The sequence below is a fragment of the Spermophilus citellus genome (genome assembly GCF_964194105.1).
Source record: "Spermophilus citellus genome assembly, chromosome: 11".
Lineage (NCBI taxonomy): Eukaryota > Metazoa > Chordata > Mammalia > Rodentia > Sciuridae > Spermophilus > Spermophilus citellus.
The window spans coordinates 75,077,267-75,089,528 of NC_138192.1; the positions used below are offsets into that span (position 1 = coordinate 75,077,267).

General features: G+C 32.1%; 1 protein-coding gene across 12 annotated transcripts in view; it reads left to right on the forward strand.

Annotated features, from left to right (window-relative positions):
- Positions 1 to 12,262, forward strand: part of DCAF17 (DDB1 and CUL4 associated factor 17) — a 42,273-nt gene that overhangs the window by 13,469 nt on the left and 16,542 nt on the right. For 6 of the 12 annotated variants that reach the window (XM_081261783.1, XM_081261784.1, XM_081261774.1 and 3 more), the window contains 2 exons: positions 5,396 to 5,523; positions 5,816 to 5,921. In XM_081261783.1, coding sequence (XP_081117909.1) covers positions 5,396 to 5,523; positions 5,816 to 5,921 — 234 coding nt within the window. The remainder of the gene's footprint in view (positions 1 to 5,395; positions 5,524 to 5,815; positions 5,922 to 12,262) is intronic. The other 6 variants (XM_081261779.1, XM_081261780.1, XM_081261775.1 and 3 more) reach the window with 3 other exon arrangements.

The window sequence follows — 12,262 nt, forward strand, 5'->3', positions numbered from 1 at the left end:
GGTATGCAAATAAGCTTTATAATCACATGTAAATTTTTTAATTCAATCAGTTTGGGGTTCTATTTTTTCTTCATTTGTAAAGTTGTTACATGGGAGGAAAAAAGGAACAAATTATAATTGAGTAATTATAATTGAGTAAAAGAATCAGGATATAGTTCAGTGGTAGAACACATGCCTAAAATATGCAAGGTCTTGGATTAAGTCCCTAACACCAAAAATTTTAAAAATGTTTAAAAACCCACAGAATCAAGTTTTCTACCTTCCTCTGGGTGAATAATTATTTACTGACCTCTTCTACTAGACTTTAAGTATCTAAAATCATGAGGACAAGTTCTTGAGGGTCTACTAATAATCACTAGCAAACAAGATAAATGTATTTAAACATTTTATAAAAATAATACTGTAAAATGCATAAACTAAAAACATCAATTACTAATTATTGTTTACTTTGTGATAAGTGCTTTTGAATATTTTATAACACAGTAACATATAATGTGTTTAATTCAAAAATTAAGCAATTATACAGATCCTAAAAGTGGAAGAGCTATGTGGAACCTTTTTACAAATAGACTATTTCCAAATAGTATAGATCTCAATGTAAGTCTTAGCAAATGCTGAATAATTGATAAATTCCCATATATCCTGTCAGACTGTAATAGAATGAAGCTTGAAGTCAAAGTAAGAAAATATAGAAATCTGTAAACACATGAGATTGAATAATACTCTTAAATGAAGAATGGATCATAGAAGAAATGAGAGAAGAAATAAAAAAAATTCTTAGAAATAAATGAACAAAGATAGTAGATCCCAAATAAATAAGCTTAGGCTCCATTTCAAAGCCTTAGAAAAGAAAGAAAATAATTCCAAAGTCAGTAGAAGACAGGAAATAATTAAGATGAGAGTCAAAATCAATGGCATTAAGACTAAGAAAACAAATACAGGATCAGTGCAACAAAGAGTTGGTTCTTTGAAAAAATAAATAAGATTAATAAACCCCTAGCCAAACTAACCAAGAAAAAGAGAGAATACCCAAATCAACAAAAAAGAGATATCACCACAGACCCTTCTGAAATCCAGAGGGTTATCAGAACCTATTTTGCAAATTTATACTCTAATAAACTAGAAAATCTAGAAGATATTGACAGATTTCTAGATATATTTGAACTGCCCAAATTGAACCAGGAAGATACAGAAAACCTAAATTAAGACCATTATTAAGTAATGAAATTGAAAACAGCAATTAAAAGCCTTCCAACAAAGAAAATCCAAGGACCAGATGGATTCTGAGCTGAGTTCTATCAAACCTTGAAAAACTAACACCAGTCTTAAATTATTCCATGAAATTGAAAGGGAGGGAACATTCCCAAATATATTTTATGAAGCCAGTACAGCTCTGATACTGAAACCAGACAAAGACACATCAAAGAAAGAAATCTACAGACTAATATCCATGCTGAACATTGATGCAAAGTCCTCAATAAAATATTAGTAAATGTATTCAAAAACATATCAAAAAGATGATATGCCGTGATTTTCATTCCACGGATACAAGGTTGATTCAGTGTATGCAAATCAATAAATGTAATTCACCACTTAAACAGAATTAAGAACAAAAATCACATGATCATCTTGATAGATGCAAAAAGACCTTTGATAAAATTGAATACCCTTTTATATTAAAAGCTCAAGAAGCCAGGGATAGAAGGAACTTACCTCAACATGATAAAGGCTATTTATTACAAACATGGGCCAACATCATACTAAATGGAGAAAAACTAAAAGCATTTCCTCTAAAATCAGGAACAGGACAAGGATGCCCACTCTCATCATTTCTGTTCAATATAGTTCTTAAAACACTAGTCAGCAATCAGGCAAAAGAAGGAAATTAAAGGGACACAAATAGGAAAAGAAGAAGTCAGACTGTTTGCTGATGACATGATCCTCTATTTAGAAGACCCCCACCCATCAAAAAAAGAAAAACTCTAACAAAAGACTTTTAGAGCTTATAATGAATTTAGCAAAGTAGCAGGATACAAGATTAACTTTTGTAAATTAATAGCATTCCTGTATTCTAACAGTAATTCAGCTGAGGAAGAAATCAGTAAAACCATCCCATTCACAATAATGTCAAACAAACAAACAAACAAAAAACCTTGGGAATTAATCTAAGCAAGAAGATAAAAGATCTCTACAATCAAAATTATAGAACACTGAAGAAAGAAATTGAAAATCCATTTTAGAAAATGGAAAGACCTCCTATGATCTTGGATAGGAAGAATTAATATTGTCAAAATGACAGTACTGCCAAAAGTAATATACAGATTCAGTACAGTTCCTATCAAAATACCATTGACATTCTCCACAGAATTAGAAAAAGCAATCCTTAAATATGTTTGGAAGAATAGGAGACCCAGAATATCCAAGTGCTACTGAGCAAGAAAAATGATGCAAGACATATCACAATAACTGATCTGAAATCATACTACAGAGCTGTAGTAACAAAAACATTATGGTATTGACATCAAAATAGACTTGAAGACTGATGGAATAGAAGACACAGAGACAAACCCCATATATTTAAAGCCATCTGATACTTGACAAAGGTCTCGAAAATGTGTCTTAGAGAAAAGACAATCTTTTTAACAGATGGTGCTAGGAAAACTGGACAGCTATATGTATAAAAATGAAACTGGATCCCTATCTCTCACCCTGCACGAAAAGTTAAAAAGGATTAAAGAGTTAGACCAGAAACCTTGCAGCTGTTGGAAGAAAACAGAGTCAACACTCCATCGTATTGACTTTCCTAAAAGACCACCAAAGCTCAAGAAATAAAATAAAGAATCAGTAAGTGGAATGCCATCATATTAAAAAACTTCTGCACAGCAAAGGAAACAATCACAAGTGTGAAGAGAAAGTCTACAGAATGGGAGAAAATCTTTGACAAGAACTCCTCTGATAAGGTATTAAGATCCAGGATAGGGCTGGAATTGTGGCTAAGCAGTAGAGCACTCACCTGGCATATTTGAGGCCTGGGTTCGATTCTCAGCACCACATAAAAATAAATAAATAAAATAAAAGATATTTTAAAAAAAAGATCCAGGATATACAAAGAACTCAAAAAACTTAAAACACCAAACAATAAAAAAATAAAAATAAAAACCCAACCAAAAATGGGCGAATTCGTAATGTTTCCTGTTTGTATATGAATACAAAAGCGGTATAACTCCATATGATGTACAACCACAAGAATAGGAAGTTATACTCCATGTGTGTATAATATGTCAAAATACACTCTACTGTCATGTATATCTAAAAAGAACAAATAAAAATTTAAAAATAAATAAATGGGCAAATGAACTAAACAGAAATTTTATAAAAGAAGAAACACGGGCTGGGGATGTGGCTCAAGCGGTAGCGCGCTCGCCTGGCATGCGTGCGGCCCGGGTTCGATCCTCAGCACCACATACCAACAAAGACGTTGTGTCCGCCGAGAACTAAAAAATAAATATTAAAAATTCTCTCTCTCTCTCACTCTCTCTCCTCTCTCACTCTCTCTTTAAAAAAAAAAAAAAAAAAGAAGAAACACAATAGTTAACAAATATATGAAAAAAATGTTTAACATTTTTAGCAATCAGGGAAATGCAGATCAAATTTAATATTTCATCTTACTTGTATCAGAATGACAATTATCAAGAACACAAACAATAATAAATGCTGTCAAGGATGTGGGGGAAAGGTCTACTCAAACATTGTGGAGGCACTATGGAAAGCAGTATGGAGATTCCTCAAAAAACTAAGAATAGAACCACAATATGATCCAGCTAACCCACTACTTGCATTTATCCAAAAGAACTAAAATCAGCATGTTATAGCAATACAGCCACCTCAGTGTTTATAGCAGCACAGTTCACAATAGTCAAATTGTGAAATCAACCCAGATGCCTGTCAGTAGGTGAATGGATTAAGAAAAATGTAGTGTGTTTATATAGTGGGGTTTTACTTAGCCATGAAAAAGAATGAAGTTTTGGCATTTGCTGGTAAATGAATTGAAATAGAAAGTGAAATAAGCCAATCTCAGAAAACTAAGGGTCAAATATTTTCCCTCGTATGTGGAAGCTAAAGCACAATGACAATAAGGAGGAGGAGAGGACCGTGTATCATAAAGATATAGGGAAGACCAGTGGAGTAGAAAGGGAGGAAGGACAAGAAAGGGGAGGAAATGTAGCAACTTAGTGAAAAGCTTTCTAAAAATTAAAAATAAAAAAGGGCTGGAGATGTAACTCAGTGGCAAAGTATCCCTGGGTTGAATCCATAATACTGAGGGAAAAAAAGAAAGAAAAAAAAATTACTCAAGGGCCAGGATCCTGTGTAGTCCTATATATTTAAGCTGTTTGTTAAGATTGTAAATCTTCACTAAGCTTTCTTCAATAGAAATAGACAGGTTTTCATTTTATATCTTGTTGCTCTTTCATTGCTATGAATATTTGCTTATATTGGCTTTTGTTAATTATTAAAATAAGTATAGAATCAAGTTGTTTGCTGTAGCTATATGGAGACTCATGACAGAATCATGCATAGAACTTTGGGGAACAGTCAGCCAAAGCTTTATTCAAGGTTAGGTAGGCCAGATGTCTATAGGTGTTTGGTCTTTAATATGTTTGACTTTTGTATGAATAAAAAAATCAAACAATATTAGAAATTAAAGAATAAGATAATAATAAAAAAACTGGAGGTGGCTGTTTCTCTTATAATTACTTTCCCAAGCTTTTCACCTCTTAATAACTAATAATTTACCTCTTTGTAAAGAACATTGCAGCATAAAGAATTGAGTCCCTGGCAGGATATGCATGGTAGATTCAATATTCATTAGAATTACCTGACCTTACTGTATGCCAATGTCCATAAGGAACAGGATTTGATTAATAGGTATTGACAAAGCTATGAAGCTAAAAATTTTGGTGCTTCATTTTGACAGGTATGTGCTACACTTTATTAATGCTCTAGTCTGAGAATCAAATAGCTTACTGTTCACCCCTAATAACATCCTAGCCTAAAGTTATTGAATTGTAATTAAATTTTAAAAATTTGTTTTATTTATTTATTTATTTTGGGGCACTTAACCACTGGGCCATATCCCTAGCCCTTTTTGTATTTAGAAACAGGGTCTCTGAGTTGCTTAGATCTTCACTAAGTTTCTGAAGCTGGCTTTGAACTTGAGATTCTCCTGCCTCAGCTTCCTGAGCCACTGAGATTACAGGCATGTGCCACCATGCCTGGCTAAATTGTAATTAATTTTTAATGCTAGGCAGCAAGGTTGTAATAATGACCTGAATATTAAGCAAGAGGATAAACCATGGTGAACACTCAGAAGATTGGCCTTCTGGTCTTTTCTCAGGTGATATCTGCCTTTCCCCTCAGATTTTCGGGAATGTAACAGATGCTACTCTGTCTCATGGAATACTGATTGTGATGTACAGCTCAGGACTGGTCAGACTCTATAGCTTCCAAGCCATCACTGAACAGGTAGAGAAAACTGAAATTTTCTATATTTTACTATCATGAGGTTTGTACTACAATATGATTTTTTTAATTAGATGCTTTTAAAATATAGCACTTCTTATTTTCAACTATATGAAATATAGAATGGAAATGTAGAAAAACAAAATAATCTATAAAAGTGGGGTGGGAAGATAAATAGAAAGGCTCTTGAATAAAAACATTTTCTCTATCATATACATGTGAATTTTTTTTTCTCTCCAGACAGCAAGTAAATAGGTGCTAAAGCCAACATTTTTTTGTTTTGTTTTGTTTTTAGTTCATGCAACAGAAACTTGACTTAGGGTGTGCATGCAGATGGGGTGGGACTACTGGAACTGTAGGAGAGGCTCCTTTTGGCATTCCTTGTAATATTAAAATCACAGGTATGGCTGCTATATAGTATTTTTTTCTTAATAAGTGGGCATATAAATAATTATTCACTGTAAACATCCAAATGTTTTTAATTATAAACTGATTTTACTCGTATACAGTACATTTCCTTGCTAGTGAATAAGTATCAGCGAAATTCTGTCATGTACTCATTGAACTAAAAGCCTGGGTATGCTGAACCTTGCTTGGCCTGAGACTTTGAAGTCACTTTACATTTCAATCTTTGATTTCCTTATCTGAAAGATGATTAGTTGCAGCAAACTTTGTAAAGTACTAAATTATAAGTTCCCTTATAATTTAGTACTTTACATTTTGTGACATTTATCCATATCTAAGAAAGATGTTTTCCAGGGAAAATATTACTACCCCTCTGAACATAGACGGAACCTAACCTAAATACAGAAGAACTTCCCAATACACTTGCAGATTGACAAAGCTCAAAAACAAAATTGTACATAATTCTATATAGTAATAATGTTCTTTATTTAACTATTTAAGTATAACCATTTTTTAAAAAAATAAATAAACTGTTATAGAAATTCAGCGGTATATGTTAAAAGAAAAACTTTGTGTGACATGCATCTCAGGAATCCAAGAATGGTTTAATGATTGCAAAAAGATATAAAAATCACAGGTTAAAAGAGAAAATATACTTCGTTATACCAATATCTTTATTCTTAATTCATTGAGATTCATTCCTTATCACATTGAGTTATATACTTTCTATTTCTAACCAGTAAACATATTTTTAAGTGAAACTCCAAAGGTTTTCTAATATAGGCAGAATAAGACAGGATATTTTTCTATTATTATTTACCATTGTATCAATGGATCAAGTAACAAATAAAAGATGGAATTGTGAAAAAGGAAAAAATGTGGTTTTTTTGTAGTAAATGATAAGTTATAAAAATATTGAGAGTTCAACATAGCCAATTAAGTTATCCATGAAGTTCAAAATGAATATTTTAAAAATGACTCAATTCTTAAATTCCTTTGACAAGGTGAATTAGGCAACTTGATGAAAATTCAGCAGTACTTTCTAACCTCAGCAGTACCTCCTATATTCAATACAAATACACTAACAGGAATCTATTAAGAATTTTAAAACTACAGGCTCCAGTGATAACTAAAATGGGTTATCTTGAAAAGAATTTCCCAAAATGGTAGCATTATTCTTGTTTATGTGCAGAGTATAAGTGAGTAAAACAAAGAACAAGATGGTAAAGACAAAGCACATAGCACCTGTGCTGTAGCTTTAGTCTCTGTTTTTTGAAGGAAGACTGGATTGGAGTCATAATTGTAAATCTGCTACTATTAAAATAGTGAAATTCCCCTGCTAACTGTTAATATGGTAGTGAGCCTGTTAACCTCTCTGGGCTTACATTTCTCAACTTTAAAACAGTAATTCTTGAAAACATGAAATCACTTGTCATTGTTGAAAGATATAATTCACTGATTTTTACACATTTGGCAAAGAAGTAGTAGTATGAAGCTAACTGGAAGCTTTGAATGTTTGTTTCATATGGTACAGACTATAATCCTTATTTCCCCAAATTTGTTTTTCAGTGTTTTTAAGATCTATCAAATACAATGTTTGTTTTAATTTTAAGTAACTTCTTAGTGCAAAAACAATTCATTATTACTACAGAACACTTAGGAAATAAAATAAGCAAAAGAGAAAATTTAGAATCTTTATCTCCTCAAAGTTTCCCTGTGCCCTTCCTATCCAGTTCTCTCCTCATCACAGCTCTAAACAATGATTTGCTTTCTTTTGATTTGTTAAATTTATATTTTCTAGAGTTTTGTATAAATGAAATAATATGAGGTACTCTTTTATTTTCCCATTGTCTTTCATTCAGGATATTATTTTTGAGCTTCATCTTATTGCATGTACCTGTAGCTAAACACACTTTTTAAATGTTAATATGAGTAGTAAATAGATTATCTTGTGAAAATAATAAAGTCTCACTCTTTACCTGAAAATATATACTAGACAGATGAAAGATTTAAAAGTTCTAGAAGAAAAGTTGGAGAGTCTTTATCTCAGAATGGTGAATACCTTTCTAAGTATGACACAAAACCATAAAAGAGATTGATAAATTGATTATAAAATTAGAGTTGTGCATTGCAAAAAAACAAAAACATAAACAACATCAGTTAACTCAAAAATCAAGTAACCCAGTGGTATGGGGAGGGGTAATTCCTTAGTATATAAAAAGGTCTGTAGATCAATAAGAACAAGAATTACAACAGTTTAAAAATGAGCAAGGAGGGGACTGGGGTTATGGCTCAGCAGTAGAGCACTCACCTAGCACGTGTGAGGTGCTGGGTTCGATCCTCAGTACCACATAAAAATAAATAAAATAAAGGTATTATGTCCAACTACAACTAAAAAAAATATTTTAAAAAAAGAACAAGGAACATTGTTCAGTAGGAAATATAAATGACTTTCAGAGTAGTACAAAGTTCAAGGTCAGTGATAAGTGCATATTAAAATTATAAGATACATCTTTTCAGATTCTCAGATATCAAAAGGAACTTTTTGGTATATTGTGGTTGGTGAAGTTTTAGAAAAGGCACTCTCATTTATGGTTGGGACCCTTTATGAAGGACAATTTGTTAGTTTGTTCTTTTTGTCAATATGACCTTCAAAACTTTTACCAAAAATTTAAATGTGGGGCTGGGGATATGGCTCAAGTGGTAGCGCGCTTGCCTGGCATGAGTGGGGTCCTGGGTTCGATCCTCAGCACCACATAAAAATAAATAAAATAAAGATATTGTGTCCACCGAAAACTAAAAAATAAATATTAAAAAATTCTCTCTCTCTCAAAAAAAAAAAAAAAGGAAAATTAAATGTGTTTACTCCTTGAGCCTAGCAATTCCTCTTCTAGGAATTTACCCTAGATATATTCACATATGTAGAAAATTATAAACAGTTATAACATTGTTTCTAATAGCAAAATAATAGAAACAATTTGTAAGTTGGTAAATGATACTAATAATATTTCACTGTATGACCATATCATTAATTTAATTGTTAAATTGTTAAAAAAGAAAGAATAATTCTTTTTGTATTATCATAGAAAAATTTCCAGCATAGTAAGTGAATAAAATAGGTATAAAACCATGTATATTTATTTGTATATTCATATTCCTGTTAAAGTTATATATACAATCATAGGCTTTTAGATTTGCCTGAAATATCTGCTACAAAAACCTGTTACATCTCTGGGGAGATATAGGTGAAGGAAGAACTTAGTTTTCATGAAATAGTTTCTGGTGTTTATAAAACACAGTATTTATAATACCTAAGTCAAAAAGGAGTTCTTTGTGCATGTCCCATAAGGTATTAAAGAACTTTTATATGCCACTTAATGGATGAACTGTAATATATTTAATCGATTTGCTACTTTAGCATTTAGGTTATTTCTAATTTTCTGTGTTTATAAATAGTACAAGAATGGCATAACTATATACTACAACTATTAATGAGCCTTGCTTGAATCAGTGGCGGTTTTAAAAATTACATTATTTCTTCTACCTTTAGTAACCAGCATTTTTCTATAAGTAAAAACTTCAACTCATCAACTTAAGGATAAATTATAATTCCTTTAAAAAGGCAAGGTAAATATTTATTCCTTCCTTTTATTAATATTTCAAACAAGGAGTTGACTGATAATTACTTTCAGTGTTGACAAAAAGATTCATGAATTTTTACTTACTAAGTATTTATAGTTTTTATCATTATTCTTAATAATACTCAAATTGTCCTGAATTTGGCCAATAAGAGCTCCTTCCTTTCTTTTTTTTTTTTTTTTTTCTTTTAGGTACTAGGGATTGAACCCAGGAACACTTTATCTCTGAGTTACATCCTAGCCCTTTTTACTTTTTATTTTGAGATAGGGCCTCCCTAAGTTGCCCAGGCTGGCCTTGAATTTGTGACCCTCCTCAGCCTCCTAAGAAGAGCCACCACACCCAGCTTTAAGAACATATCCCAGTAGTCTTGGAGAATTTCTTGTTTCTGGAATAATGATATGTCCCAGGCTTACTTTTTTACTTTATTTGTCCTAGATCTCACAAGGAGCCACTTTAGTAGAGAGTATCAATAGAGACTCTCATTTTCCTAGGGTTGCTATGACACCACAAACTGAGTAACAAACAGAAATGTATTTTCTCTCAGTCCAGAGGCTAGAAATTCAAAATCAGGATACTACCAGCCCTCTGCTGAAGGCTTGGGAAAGAACCCTTTCTTGCCTCTTCTAGCTTCTTGTGGTTGCTCACAATCCTTGGTGTTCCTTGGCCTGTGGCAGTATAACTCCAATCTCTGCCTCTCTTCATGCAGGCTTCTTGTGTTCAAATCTCTCTCTTCTTATGAGTGCACCAGTCATTGCATTTAGGGACTGACTTATCCTGTATGACCTCATCTTTACTTGATTATATCTGCACAGACCCCATAACCAAATAAAGTCATATTCACAGGTACAAGGAGTCAAGACTTCAGCATTTATTTTGGGGGAACACAGTTCACCCGACAACAAAGACCAAAACCTAGTTGTATTTATACATATTTTTAGACCCTTTTAATAAACACCTGGGAAATACATTAGTTCATTTTTGTATTTCCTAATTTAATCATTCTTTTTTGTTTAATATATGTATTTCTTTTAACTCACACTTATTTTTTTTTCCCCCAGTGCTGGGGATCCAAGCCAGGGTCTTACATATGCTACTTATTCTTCTAACTCTGACCCTCATCCTCTGTCCCACAATGAACTTCTTGATTTTAAATAAAACTTTATCTATAATAGATGATAGTCACTTAAAATAGCAGTACCAATGTTACTATGAAAAACTAAATCATGGGATGTAGGTTAAGATTTCTCTGTAGTTCCTCTGTCCTTAGTATATATAGACCAATCAATGTACATACAGAGTAATGTATGCAGTGGTAATTTGAAATCATTTTTCTGTGTGATTAGGGTACCAGTTAAGTTCATTTGTTTTAGTTTATTTTCAATTTTTGAGTTTGTTTTTTTCCTTTTGATTTTATTCTTGAAGTTATGAAATATATATATATATATATTTTGAAAGGTCAAAACTATGTGAAAAGATATACTCTGAGAAATTTTGCTTCCAACCTTTGCCCTTCCATCCTTTTGTTATTTCCCTCTCTGTATCTCACATCTGTCCTCAAAAATAACCATTATTTTTAGTTTCTGGTTTATTCTTCCATTCTTGTTTCTTTTTGCAAAATTAAGCAAATATCTGGATATATATTTTAAATAGTGCCTTCTTATACCAAGTATGACAATACTGTTTTGTACCTCATATTTTTACTTAAAACATATCTAAATTTTAAGATGAACATTTATTTGGTAATTATCTGTACATTAAAGTATAGAAAATTCTGTCCTATTGGAGTCCTTTTTTAATAAACAAAACAACTATGTTAAAACTCTCCTTTTAAATATTGTTGGACCTTACACTGACTGACAGTATTCTAATTAACCATAATTGTTACTTTCTTTGTAATGACTGACTTTCCACCGTCTAGCCAGGAGTTTGTTTTGCTGGCTTTCCTATTCTTTTCACACTACCCGCTGCCATCCATGTAATATCCTTGCTTTCTAGCAGGATGGTTTGGGTGCATCCAAAAATTTTCTCACCATAAGGAGTAAACAGTTACTCTCTGGGAACTTTTAGGCCTTTTAGTTAAGAATAGTATTACAGGTCAAAATTTGAGCTATTGGAAGATTAGCAGATCCCTTCAGAGTTATGCTGTTTCTGGGCCAAGTTTAGCAACTGTTGAGAAAAAGTATTTCTTCTAATTATATCTGTTTGCATTGTTTTTCTATTTTTAATTTCTGTTTTACATTCTCTATAACCTAATAAATTTTAATCCCAAATTAAAACTCTTAGAGTTTCCTATTTATAATTCTTTTCTTCATCCATTATTGTTTGATAACCACTAAATTATTACATGGTATTTATATTTCTTTCAATTTACCAACTCCTGTTTGATCCGCCCTAAACCCGGATCCGTGATTTTGTGCCCAGCCAGACTGCGGCACCTGTCCTGTGACCATTTTTGCATTGGGGTTGTTATATTTTTCTTATTACTTGAAAAAAACTCTATTAAAGATATCACTCTTTCCTTAAAGGTTGATACATGCTTCTTCCTTTCTCCTCAATATTGTCAGTTTGAAACACTTCTCATTGTTTTTATCCTATGAATAGCTGTAAGTTACTTTTACAGCTATGAAGAAGCCTGAAAGAGTACACACTTCTATATAAAATGTGTGATTCTTACATGAATGATCTTCCTAAGACAAGC